General features: G+C 44.6%; 1 protein-coding gene across 1 annotated transcript in view; it reads right to left on the bottom strand.

Moving 5' to 3' along the window:
• The window catches only part of Ubtd1 (ubiquitin domain containing 1), a 62,610-nt gene that overhangs the window by 2,694 nt on the left and 47,549 nt on the right, over window positions 1-12,367 (bottom strand). Inside the window, exon 2 of the mRNA XM_038341787.1 lies at window positions 28-255. Within this exon, the coding sequence (XP_038197715.1) occupies window positions 28-255 (228 nt within the window). The remainder of the gene's footprint in view (window positions 1-27; window positions 256-12,367) is intronic.

Below are 12,367 nucleotides of genomic sequence, written 5' to 3'. Positions count from 1 at the left end.
TACAGAGTCTGTGACCTGCCTGCTTACCATGAGGCAAGGTGATGCTGGCTCCATCCAGGATGGCCTGAGCCAGCTCATGGTCATTAGCTTCAGCAGCATAGGCGGCAGCCTTGAGGGCATCCCAGATCTCTTTGCGGCCCTCAAAGGCAGGAGCTGTGTCCCAGAACTCATCTCGCTTGCTCCGCAGCTGCCCATCAGTCATGGGGTAGTCACTCTTCCACTTGAGTCGCTCCTTCTTCAAGGGCTCATTTCGACCTGGAAAGACAGACGCAGAGGCTCAGCATCTCTGAAGCCACTTAAGCTGTAATTTGCCCTCTCACAGCCCCTGGCCTATCAGGCACTTTATTGCACTGCTTCCTACATATTTAGGGCACTGGGTCACTTTCTTAATATCAAGTATGAGTCTGGAAATCCAAGTTAGGGATACAAAATAAAATTTTCAGCCAAGTATGTTCTTGTCTCTTTTCCTTATTTTTATTATATATGTTTGTACCATGTGCATGGTTGGTGCCCAAGGAAACCAGCAGAGAATGTTAAATCTCCTGGAACTGAAGTTATGGATGGCTGTGAGCTGCCATATGGGAACCTGAACTGAACCTGGGTCCTCTGGTAGAACAGCAAGTACCACTGAGCCACCCTAGCTCCCGAGCCAAGCATGTTCTGTACAAATGTACTGTATCTCATCTTACAATGTACCTCTAAATCCATCATAAATTGAAAATATTCCAAGACAAAATGCGCAAAGAGTCTATAATCTGCAGACCATTACAGCTTAGCAACACAGTCCAGACTGAGTGCTTCCACAGTGGTGGGGACAGCTGCTACCCAGGATGGGGAGGTGTGGACTGGCCATTGCTAGCAAAGGAAAAGATCAAGACAAAAAGTCCAGGTGTGGTTTCTCCTGATTGTCTACATCTTCTAAAATCAAAAGATCTTGGGCTGACGAGAGGGCTAGGTGAGTAAAGGCACTTGCTGCTAAGGTCCTGACCTGAGTTTGTGCCCTGGGCCCCATGTGGTGGAAAGAAAGAACCAACTCCTACAAATTGTCCTATGGCCGGGCGGTGTGGCGCACGCCTTTAATCCTAGCACTCGGGAGGCAGAGGCAGGCAGATCTTCTTGAGTTTGAGGCCAGCCTGGTCTACAAGAGCTAGTTTCAGGACAGGCTTCAAAGCTACAGAGAAACCCTGTCTCGAAAAACCAAACCGAACCAAACAAAACAAAACCAAAAAAAAAAAAAAAAAAAAAAAAACAAAAAAAAAAAAAAAAAAAAAAAAACCCAACAACAACAACATTGTCCTCTGATTTCCATGTAGGTGTGGATATTGGCACTCAAGCACATGTATGTGCACACATGCGCACGCGCGCACACACACACACGTCAGAAGAAGGTAACTGGATTTACAAGTGGTTGTGAGCCACCACAAGAGTACTGGGAAAAAAAAAAAAAAAAAAAAAGAGTACTGGGAACTGAACCAGGATCCCCTGCAAGAGCACCAGCAATTGTTTTTTTTTTTTTTTTTTTTTTGGTTTTTCGAGACAGGGTTTCCCTGTAGTTTCTAGAGCCTGTCCTGGAGCTAGCTCTTGTAGACCAGGCTGGCCTCGAACTCAGAGATCCGCCTGCCTCTGCCTCCTGAGTGCTGGGATTAAAGGCGTGCGCCACCACCGCCCGGCTTTTTTAAGTTTTTTGAGACAGAGTTTCTCTGTGTAGCTCTGGCTCTGGCTATCCTGGAATTTACTTTGTAGACCAGGTTGACCTTGAACTCACAGAGATCCGCCTGCCTCTGCTTCCTGAGTGCTGGGATTAAAGCCCTGTGCCGCCACTGCTTGGCAACAATGTAATATTTTAAGAAAGGGAGGAAGAAAAAGAAAAACAATAAAAAGATCTTAAGTTAGAGACTATCTGCACAACCTTTGCTGTTGTTAAAGGTTGACAAGATGTCTCATGGCTGACCTGGAATTTATAATCTTCCTGCTTCAGCTTTCTGAATTCTAGGATTATGAGCATGTACCACCACCTCTAGCTTGTTATTGGACATTTTTATCTTGCTCTTTGATTATAAAGAAGTATATGGGGGCTGGAGAGATGGCTCAGAAGTAAAGAGCACTGACTGCTCTTCCAGAGGACCTGGGCTCAATTCCCAGCACCCACATGGCAGCTCACAACTGTCTGTAATTCCAGTTCCAAGGAACCTAACACCTATGGCAAAACACCAATGTACATAAAACAAAAAAGCATATATTTAGCATAACAGAAATCTGGAAATTATATATGTGTGTGTGTGTGTGTGTGTGTGTGTGTAAAAATAACAAACTAAGACAGCAAGACCAGGCAGATTAATAAGGGAAGCATACTGTATGCTGGTGGCTATGTCCCATGGCAGCCAGGATGCCCTTTGTGGCTGAACATCCTTGAAGCAGCGATTAGGCTTTTCCCACTAGATCAGAAACTATGGTGCTAGTGGACTTTCCCAGCTGACACACTTGTGCACTAATGACAGGTCTGTAGCCTCAAAGTAGCTCAGCTTCATTATAAAACAATTGAATTGTGATTATGAACCCTCTTTTAAGGTCTTTTTTTTCCCCCCAAGACAGGGTTTCTCTGTAGCTTTGGAGCCTGTCCTGGAACTAGCTCTTGTTGACCAGGTTGGCCTCGAACTCTCAGAGACCTGCCTACCTCTACCTCCTGAGTGTTGGGATTAAAGAAAGGTGTGTACCACCACTGCCTAGCTCCCTCTTTTAAGCTTTTAAAGAGGATCATGGGGGGCTGGAGAGATGGCTCAGTGGTTAAGAGCAGTCACTGCTCTTCCAGAGGTCCTGAGTTCAATTCCCAGCAACCAAATTGTGGATCACAACCATCTGTAATGAGATCTGGTACCCTCTTCTGGCATGCGGGCATACATGGAGGCAGCATGTTGTATACAAAAAATAAAGAGGATGATGGGAAGAATTACCTTACTAGAAGATTCAGCCCCCATGACTTGGGAGGGAAAAAACAGTCATCGTATACCTATGAGTATGCTACCGATCTTATAAATAGCCAAAATAACACCTTTAAAGTCCACAAAACAGAACTCAATAGGTTGCCTCTGGCCCCCTTTGCCTTCTGCTATAAAGAATCTTTAAATCAGGAGAAATGCAGTAACGCCAACCATTTACAGCCAAGTAAGCCAGAACACAGGTGAGTTCTTGGGACTGAAGCAAGATCCTTTCTTAAAAAATAGCTTTCTGCATGCTAGGCAAGCACCTTGCCACACCACAGAGCTAAACCTCAAAACAACCCAACAGATGGGAAAACCAAAAGTTTGTCATTTGTCAAAAACCAAACAGATGACTTTCTGATGCCAAGCCCAGCCTCTTACCACTGCACTATACTGCCATTGGGAGAAAATTACTTAGAATTCTGTAGTGATATGTTGTTTGTAATCTAACAAATAAAGCTTGTTTGAAGATTAGAGTGCAGAGCTAGCCACAAGTTAGCCATAGAGGCCAGGCAGTGGTGGCAACACCTTTAGTCCCAGCACTTGGGAGACAGAGGCCGGTGGATCTCTGTGAGTTCAAGGCCACCCTGGGCTACTTAAGATCAATCCAGTCTAAAAAAGAATTAGAGCAAGGTGGTGGTGGCTCAAACCTTTAATCCCAGTACTTGGGAGTTATATGCCTTTAGTCCCAGCACTAGGAAGGTGGAGATAGGAAGGGATATGACTGGGTGGAGAGAGGAATGTAAGGCAGGAGACAGGAGCTCAGATGCAGTCTGAGGATTCAGTTGGGATCATGCGGTCTGAGGATTTGGTAGAGGTAAAAGGTCTTTTTATTTCTAGTGGCTGGCTGCACTGCTTCTCTGATCTCTCAGTTTCATCCACTAATATCTGACTCTGGGTTTTTATTATTAAGAACAATTAAATTTTGTGCTGCAAAATTCCACCATTCTCCAGGGGCTGGAGAGATGACTGAGCAGTTAAGAGCACTGACTGTCTTCCAGAGGACCCAGGTTCAACTCCAGCACCCACATGGCAGCTCATAACTGTCTCTGACTCCAGTTCCAGAGGCACCCTCACACAGACATCCAGGCAAAACACCAATGCACATAAAATAAAAATAAAGTTTAAAAAAAACTTAAAAAAAATCCACCATTCAAAAGGAATGACGGGCTGCAGCAGTGGTGATATATGCCTTTAATCCCAGTATTAGAGAGGCAGAGCTCTGAGTTTAAAGACAGCCTGGTCTGCAGAATGAGTTCCAGGACACCCAGGCTACATTTTGAAAACCCAAACCCACACAGACACACACACACATCAAAGCAAAACAAACAAAACCAAAAAGGAGTGACTGTTAACAAGCCAGGCAGGGTTGTACTCACCCTTAATTCCAATATTTGGAAGTTAGGGGTAGGGGCAGGAGGATCAGGGCTCAAAGTCATTCTTGCCTACACAGCAAGTTCAAGGCCAGATTGAGCTATTTATTTTGGCCTCAAAACCAACCAACCAAACAAAACAGTCTATTTATTCATCTCCTGAATAAAGGAGTATAAACCTATGTATTCTGCACTAGGATCATGCTCTTAGATGCATTTCTTTACACTCCTTCTCCCAGAAAGGACTGAAGATATTTTCACACCATTATACAATTTCAACTTTCCTTCTATTTCATTTTATATTACTGTCATCTTTCCACATGATTAAAAATTATGAATAATTTGAGGCTGGAAAGCTGACTCAGCAGTAAAGAGTGAGGGAGCAGGCAAAAGCACCTTGTCCTAAGTAAGTACTGCCATTTGACTTTAGACTCCATTTTACCCATAGAGTGAAACACTGTTCAGGTTCTCAAGCCCTATGAGAGCTGGGAACTTTCCAATGGCTGGTCAACCTCCTCCTTAGACAACAGAAATAGTCTGTTATGCCCCCTAGTTTTCTAACTCGTTATGGCTGTTCCTAACAACAGAAAAAAACAAATGAATCTGGCTGTACTGAAAAGCTTACATTCTGTATTAGTTGACAGTGATGGAACACACAGGGAAAACCCCTAATCTTTGAATCTTGATTGGTGGAAAATTGTACCTGTGACTTGGCAACAGGTGTCTGTGGTTTTTATGTTCATAAACCCCGCTTCTGCCCCTGCTTGGGGATGCCAGGAGCAACAAGGCTCCGAGTCTTTGTCCTGCAGCCCTGATCGGTCAGTGACCTGCTTATATGTTAAGGACCCATAAGTGTTGTCTCTCTCCTTCCCTGTGGTGCACACGGACCAGGTGTAGCAAAAGAAAACCTGGCTGCACTTCCAGAGGACCCTGTTTGGATCCCAGCTCCCACATGCAGCCACACAACTGTCTGTAACTCCAGATCTAGGAATCCTAATGCCCTTTTCTGGCCTCCACAGGCAGTGTACACACTTACATGTAGGCAAACACTCATACACATAAAATTATGTCCTATAACTCTACCAAATAGTTACAATGACTCTTTTCTTTTTGTAGTGCTAGAATTGAGCCTAGGGCCTCATATAATAGCCTACCAATCCCTACAGCATCTGAAGCAAATCATTTGTGTTAAGTTTCATTTTTATTGTTAACTGGTTCCAAATAACATCCAAGACAATTCCAGACCATGGTCAAGACTTAGGGCAGAGGCTTCTGTTTCTAAGGTATCTAGAAGCTCAGACATCTCAAAGTTGAGAGCTGAGAATTCACAGGAGCTCAGGTAAGCACTAAAGTTCACCTTGACTACACAACAAGTTTAAGGCCATCCTCACCTACATAGCAAGTTCAAGGTTGTGCTCTCAATAGGGTCATGCTAGTAGCCGCGGCCAAGGCTTCACTGGTTTGCTCCCATTGGCAGGGGCAGGAGTGGAGCTATTCCGGGCAAGAGCATGCTACTCACTGACCACCACTGATGCTTCTTATTTCTGTACACTCTCCCATCCCAGTCTTGCAGCCTTAGGCAGTAGGTACCAGGATGTGATTTCATAGGTGACAGGGCAGATGCAGAGAGATTAAACAGCCTGCCTGAGGCTACAGTGAGAGGTTTTACTAAATCCTGTGGCTTGCACTCCAAAACACACAGTTCCTTGTGTGAGAAGAAAACCGAGACCAACGTTTAGTGGAAAGTGTTCCTGAGAAATAAATCCTCTTTGGAGGAAAACAGCTTCAAACCAGGCCTTGAAAATACCCAATAGAAGCTGGATGGTGGTGGTGCACGCCTTTAATCCCAGCACTTGGGAGGCAGAGGCAGGTGGATCTCTGTGAGTTCGAGGCCAGCCTGGTCTACACGAGCTAGTTCCAGGACAGGCTCTAAAACTACAGCAACACCCCATCTCGAAAAACAAAAACAAAACAAAACAAAACAAAAATACCCAACAGAGGCCAGTGTAGTGGTGCACACCTTTAATCCCAGCACTTGGGAGAAAGAGGCAGGTAGATCTCTGAGTTCAAGGCTAGCTTGGTCCACAGAGTGATTTCCAAGACAGTTGGAGCTTACACAGTAAGACCCTGAGGTAGGAGAGCAGCAGAGCCAGAGTGGTGGCCCATGCCTACAACCCCAGTACTCAAAAGATGGAGGAAGATCACAAGTTTGAGGTCAGCAAGTGTCACACAGTGAGTTTCCTGCCAAACTAGGTTACCCAGTGAAATCTCTTCTCAACTAACTAAATAAATAAATAAACAAACAGACAAAAACAAAATAAAAGTCACAAGATACAATAAATAAAGCAGTATGAGAGCCAGCGGGCAGCAAAAGAATCAGGCTTACCAGTACTTCGACTGGGATTTACAGCAGGTTATCAAATAGCAAAGAAATAAGAGTCTTCAGGGTTCCCTTGGGGGAGTGGGGGTATGGGTGGAAGGGAGGGGAGGGGGAGGAGGAGAGGAGGAGATGGAAATTTTTAATAAAAAAATGAGGAAAAAAATTATTTGCAACCAAAAAAAAAAAAAAAGAAAAGAAATAAGAGTCTTTAAGACATGAGCCAAGGAAAGGGGATTATAAAAATCTCACAGAATTTAAAAGAGCCATCTAGACTTCTGGAGGTTAAGAAAGTCAACGGATATTTTACATCAGAACTGTGGAACGTAACAACAGGAAGAAGGCAAACATTAAGGAAATTATCCGGAGTTAGGGAATGGCTCAGTGGATAAAGGTCTTTCCATGCAAACATGAGGACCTGAGTTTAGATTCCCAGCTCCCATGTAAACGTTGGATCTAGAGTCAGCCAGTGTAGCCCAGTGAGCTCCATGTCACTGAGATCCTGTTTTAAAGAAAGACAGAGGGTGCTAGGGGATGGCATCCAGCACTGGCCTCTACACACATGTGCTCTGCACACGTGCACCACACAGGCACATGTCATCTAGATGTCTATTCCCCTAACCTGACCTAGCCATGTAGTTCAAGTCTAGTTTAGTTGTTTTTTAAGCTTGAGGACAGTTTTATTAGTTGTTTTTTTTTTGTTTTGTTTTGTTTTGTTTTTCGAGACAGGGTTTCTCTGCAGCTTTAGAGCCTGTCCTGGAACTAGCTCTTGTAGACCAGGCTGGTCTCGAACTCACAGAGATCTGCCTGCCTCTGCCTCCTGAGTGCTGGGATTAAAGGCGTGCGCCACCACCGCCCGGCTGAGGACAGTTTTATTAGTGATGAAAAGGGAATTACCCTAGATCAGGAAAGTTAGAACTCTCAGCAGCTGCCTGGAGAAAGGGGCTGGAGCGGGGAGGAAAACAGCATGCTGTCTGAGTTACTAGCATGGAGGCCCCCCACATGGAAGCAGGCAGCAACTTGGCAGGGATGGGGGCTTCAGAGAAAAAGTAAGGCGTCCAAAGTATCCGAAAAAGCATACTTAAGTTCTTGCCAGGATCTGAAAGAAAATGGAAAAGTGGTGATTTTCTGAGAACTTCACGGTGTCTCGGCTCATAAGGACTGCTATGAAGTTTCTTTTTAAAAAGATTTATATTTAATTATGTGTCTATGTGTATGTCTTTGTGTGTATATGTGAGTGTAGGATGTCGAATCCTCTGGAGCTGAAGTTTCAGCCAGCTGTGAGCTACCAGATGTGGGTACTGGGAACCCAATTCAAATCCTCTGAAAAAGCAATTATGTGCTTTTAGCCACATAACTATTTCTCCAGGCCTCCAATAAAGAGTTGTTGTTTTTCAAGACAGGGTTTCTCCGTGTAACCCCAGTTGCCTGGGAATTCACTCTGTAGACCAGGTTGGCCTCAAATTCAGAGATCGGCCTGCCTCTGCCTTAGAGTGCTGTGATTAAAGGTGTTTGCCACTACCCCTGGCTCTCAATAAAGTTCTTTTTTTGTTGTTGTTTTCTGTTTGTTTTTCGAGACAGGGTTTCCCTGTAGCTTTGGAGCCCATCTTGGAACTAGCTCTTGTAGACCAGGCTGGTCTCGAACTCACAAAGATCCGCCTGCCTCTGCCTCCTGAGTGCTGGGATTAAAGGCGTGCGCCACCACTGTCCAGCTTCAATAAAGTTCTTAACTGGGAATTTTCTCCAAGGAAATAGAAGGTTAATTTTTTTTTCTAGAAGGGCTGGAAAAATGGCCCTGAGGGTAGGGTGCTCGCTCTACAAGCATTAAGACTTGAGTTCAGGTATCCCGTACCATGTAAAAAGACAGTTGTTTGGTACAGCACAGCACAGAGACAGGAGAATCACTGGGGCTTGCTGGCCACAGCTTAGCTCTTCAAATCAATGAGAGGCCCTGTCCTAAGGGAGAAGATGGGGGCTGACAGCAGAACACCCCACCCTCTTCTTTGTTGGCCTCTGAGAATGGGCATGCACAAATATCACACATATAAATTTCCACACACATATAACAAGAAAGGGGAGGAAAGGAGGAGGGAATATTGTGTAGAAGAACAAAGCTGCTTTTGACAAGAACACAGTAGGATAGCCTGCACTGCCGTTATTGAGGTCTAGTGTAATTCTACAGTCATCACAACAAGACAGACAAATAGGCCAAAAGAATAGAAACGAGAGCCCAGAAATGGACCCAGGTGCACATACCACCTTGCCACAGCAAAAAACAAAATTGCTATGCCGGGCGGTGGTGGCGCACGCCTTTAATCCCAGCACTCAGGAGGCAGAGGCAGGTGGATCTCTGTGAGTTCGAGGCCAGCCTGGTCTACAAGAGCTAGTTCCAGGACAGGCTCCAAAGCTACAGAGAAACCCTGTCTTGAAAAACAAACAACAACAACAAAAAAAAAACAAAAACAAAAAAACAAAAAAAACCAACCAACATTGCTGATGGAGGACAGGGGTAGAAGGCGGCCTATTTGGTAATCATGTTGGGGTTATAGGTTTTCCATATAGAAAAACAAAACAATTCCTACACCCTCCACCAACCACAAAAATCAAAACAAGATCAATGGAAAGAAAGGAAGTACCAAAGAAACATTTTAGAAACATATTTTTGTGATGAACTTTGTTTTGAAGATGTTTTGCCCTGAGCAAGGAAGTAGCTCCCCTGTGATTCCTGTGCCCTTTGCTCCTGATCCTTTGGGTCTTGGTGGTGATTACTCCGGATCAGAGCAGTGATCCATCAGGAGACAAGACTAGTAGCGGGACACCCTCAGGGGCCCCGAAGCATGTGCTTCTGCCCTCTGTCCAGTGCTCTTTAGCTTCTTGAGCCTTTTTGTGGTTTTCGTTTGTTGCTGTATGTCATTTCTTTCTGGATTGTCTGCTGCTGCTTCTAGCCTGGGCAGGGGTTCAGGTTTAGTGCATGGGACTAACTTGATGAGGACTGAGAAAAATGATACAATTGAGTGTTAGCATTGTCTTTCGTCCTTTCTTTCCTTTTCTAAAACACAGGGTCTTGCGGGCCATGGTGGTGCACGCCTTTAATTCCAGCACTCTGGAGGCAGAGGAAGGCGGACCTCTGTAAGTTTGAGGCCAGCCTGGTAGACAGAGCAAGTTCCAGGATAGTCAGGGATACCCAGAGAAACCCTGTCTCAAAAAAAAAAAAAAAAAAAAAAAAAAAAAAAAAAAAAAAAAGGACAGGGTTTCAGGCAGCCTAGGGTGGTCTTGAATTTGCAGTGTAGAGGAGAATCCAGCCCCGAACTCCTAACCCTAACCCTCTGTCCTAACCTCCCATGTTAGAATTACAGGAATGTGCCTCCATGCGCTGCTAAGCACAGTTTTCCTACAAAAGACATAGGCAAGCTCTGAGACATTTTCATCATTCCCTGGCTATGCCTGATACTGAGGTTACTGAGTTGTGACCCTAAGGAAATCTGAACGGTAACTATGCACACATGCCTCTCTCCTGGGTATTCTATGTAATGGACTGATCTTCTCAATAACACCCCTGTGGTGATTTGCTGTTCAGCCGTGATGATCTAAGTTCAAATCTGTAGAACCCATATAACTGCAGGGCATGACAGTACAGTGTCTGTAATCTGAGTGTTTCTATATCACCTTGGAAGTTGTCTTTGTTCACGGCCTCTTTGGGATGCCACTTTGCTCATAAACCTTTTAAAGCAACCTCTGGGTTATCTCTCCTCTACCCAGACAGCAGCTAACTTTCTTAAGAGTCATTTACACTTCTCATCCATGGACTGACACTACATATGAGCCTCTCCAAACATCCACATTACCCACAGTGACCTGGAACATAAGGCCTTACAAGTTTCCCTCACTCATGGAGGGAGGCAGAAGCAAAGGATAGGCAGAGTTAGTTAACTCCAGAGAAGCAGGACCCCAACACAGTGTTGTTTTCCTTTGCAGCACTAGAGGGCAGTGGCAGCATCTCTGGGTCCTCTTGGTGCCTTCATCAGTGGGTCAAACGCAGCATAAAAATATCAGCACTCTAGGCCCAAATCTGAACTCACAGGACACATGCCTGATATCTGAACCCTCTACATACTGGCGTGTACAACAAGAAAAACCTAAAATCCAAAACAGAAGAGGAAGTTTTTCCATCTAAGCACATAAGTTAACTGATGATGACTGTGTTTGGTTTTGTTGTTTTGTTTTTCAAGACAGGGTTTCTCTGTATAGCCTAGTTGTTCTGGAACTCTCTCTGTAGATCAGGCTGGCCTCATCTGCCTCTGCCTCTGAATGCTGGGGTTAAAGGCATGTGTCTCCATGGCTGGCTTCGATGATGGCTTTTAAATTTTATTTTCAATATATTTTACAAGAAGTTGAATCAAACAAAACAAACAACAACAACGACAAAAACGGGCTGGGGTAAATGACTTAGTGAGTAAAGAGCACTTGTTACATGAATGTGAGAACCTAAGTCCCCAGAACCCATGTAAAAGCAGGGCAAGGTAGTGTAGGTCTGTAATCCATGTGCTTCGTCTACAGTGAGATGAGAAGCCCCGCTCCCCCCTCCCCACCAGGCCAGTTAGCCTGGTTTACCCAGCAGCAGTCAACAGAGATTGGTTCAAAGTGGAAGGTGAGGGCCATAGCCTGATCCTACGACTTCTACTAGAATGCTTTGGCATGTGTGCATGCCTTTGCTAATGTACACATTCTCACGCACGTGCACACACATGCACACACACACTGAGATCAAACTGGACAGCTGCCTATAACAGTAACTCAGGAGACTGAGGCTGAAGGACTGCCAGGAGTTTGAGGTCAGCCTGTTCTATAGCAAACGCAAGGCTAGCTAGGGCTACAGTATGAGACCCTGTCCTCAGAAGAAAAGAAAAATAAGTTTAAAAAAATGGAACTGACAATGTAGCTCAGCTGGCAGAGTGCTTGCCCAGCATGCACAAAGCCACAGCTTAGCCCTCACTATCACATACAATGGGCACGGGCCTGGAGTCCCAAGATTCATAAAGTGGAGGCAGGAGGATCAGGCGTTGAAGGCCGTGCTTGGCTACAGAGTGAATTTGAGGCCAGCCAGGGCTACATGAGACTTTGTCTAGAAAAGATATGAAAACTCATATGCCATATAACTTGTTATAAATCTTATTAAGCCCATTTATTTGATATGATATCAAAATAAACTTTAAAGCCCAACTCTTTGGCTTGACTTTTGGCTTCCTAGGAATTTACCCTAAGGAAAGAGCAGTGACATGCAGCTGTTAACCTGCATGGTCTTAGCAGGGACAGCTGGGGCAACTGAAACTCAAGTGACCAGGAAAAGAGGCCATCAGGGGCAGCAACTCTGTAGCAAGGAGGAAAGGATCTAGAACAGCAAGAGCTCTGTGCCCCAGCTTTGGCTTCTAGAAAATATGCATAATTATATAAATATTCAAAAGACCAGACAAACTTATACTTAGAATGTGAACAGTGGCTGTAACTGAATGGCAGTTATCAGTGATTTTTTTTGCTTATATTCCAAGTTTTCTACAATGAGAATTAATTGCTTCTGTAATAAGATTACCAGGAAAGTTGTTAATAAGCACAGAGGACACATGGTGTTTTGAGGAGCTGCC

Source organism: Arvicola amphibius, chromosome 1, assembly GCF_903992535.2.
Source record: "Arvicola amphibius chromosome 1, mArvAmp1.2, whole genome shotgun sequence".
NCBI lineage: Eukaryota > Metazoa > Chordata > Mammalia > Rodentia > Cricetidae > Arvicola > Arvicola amphibius.
This window is presented reverse-complemented; position numbering and strand designations above follow the sequence as displayed.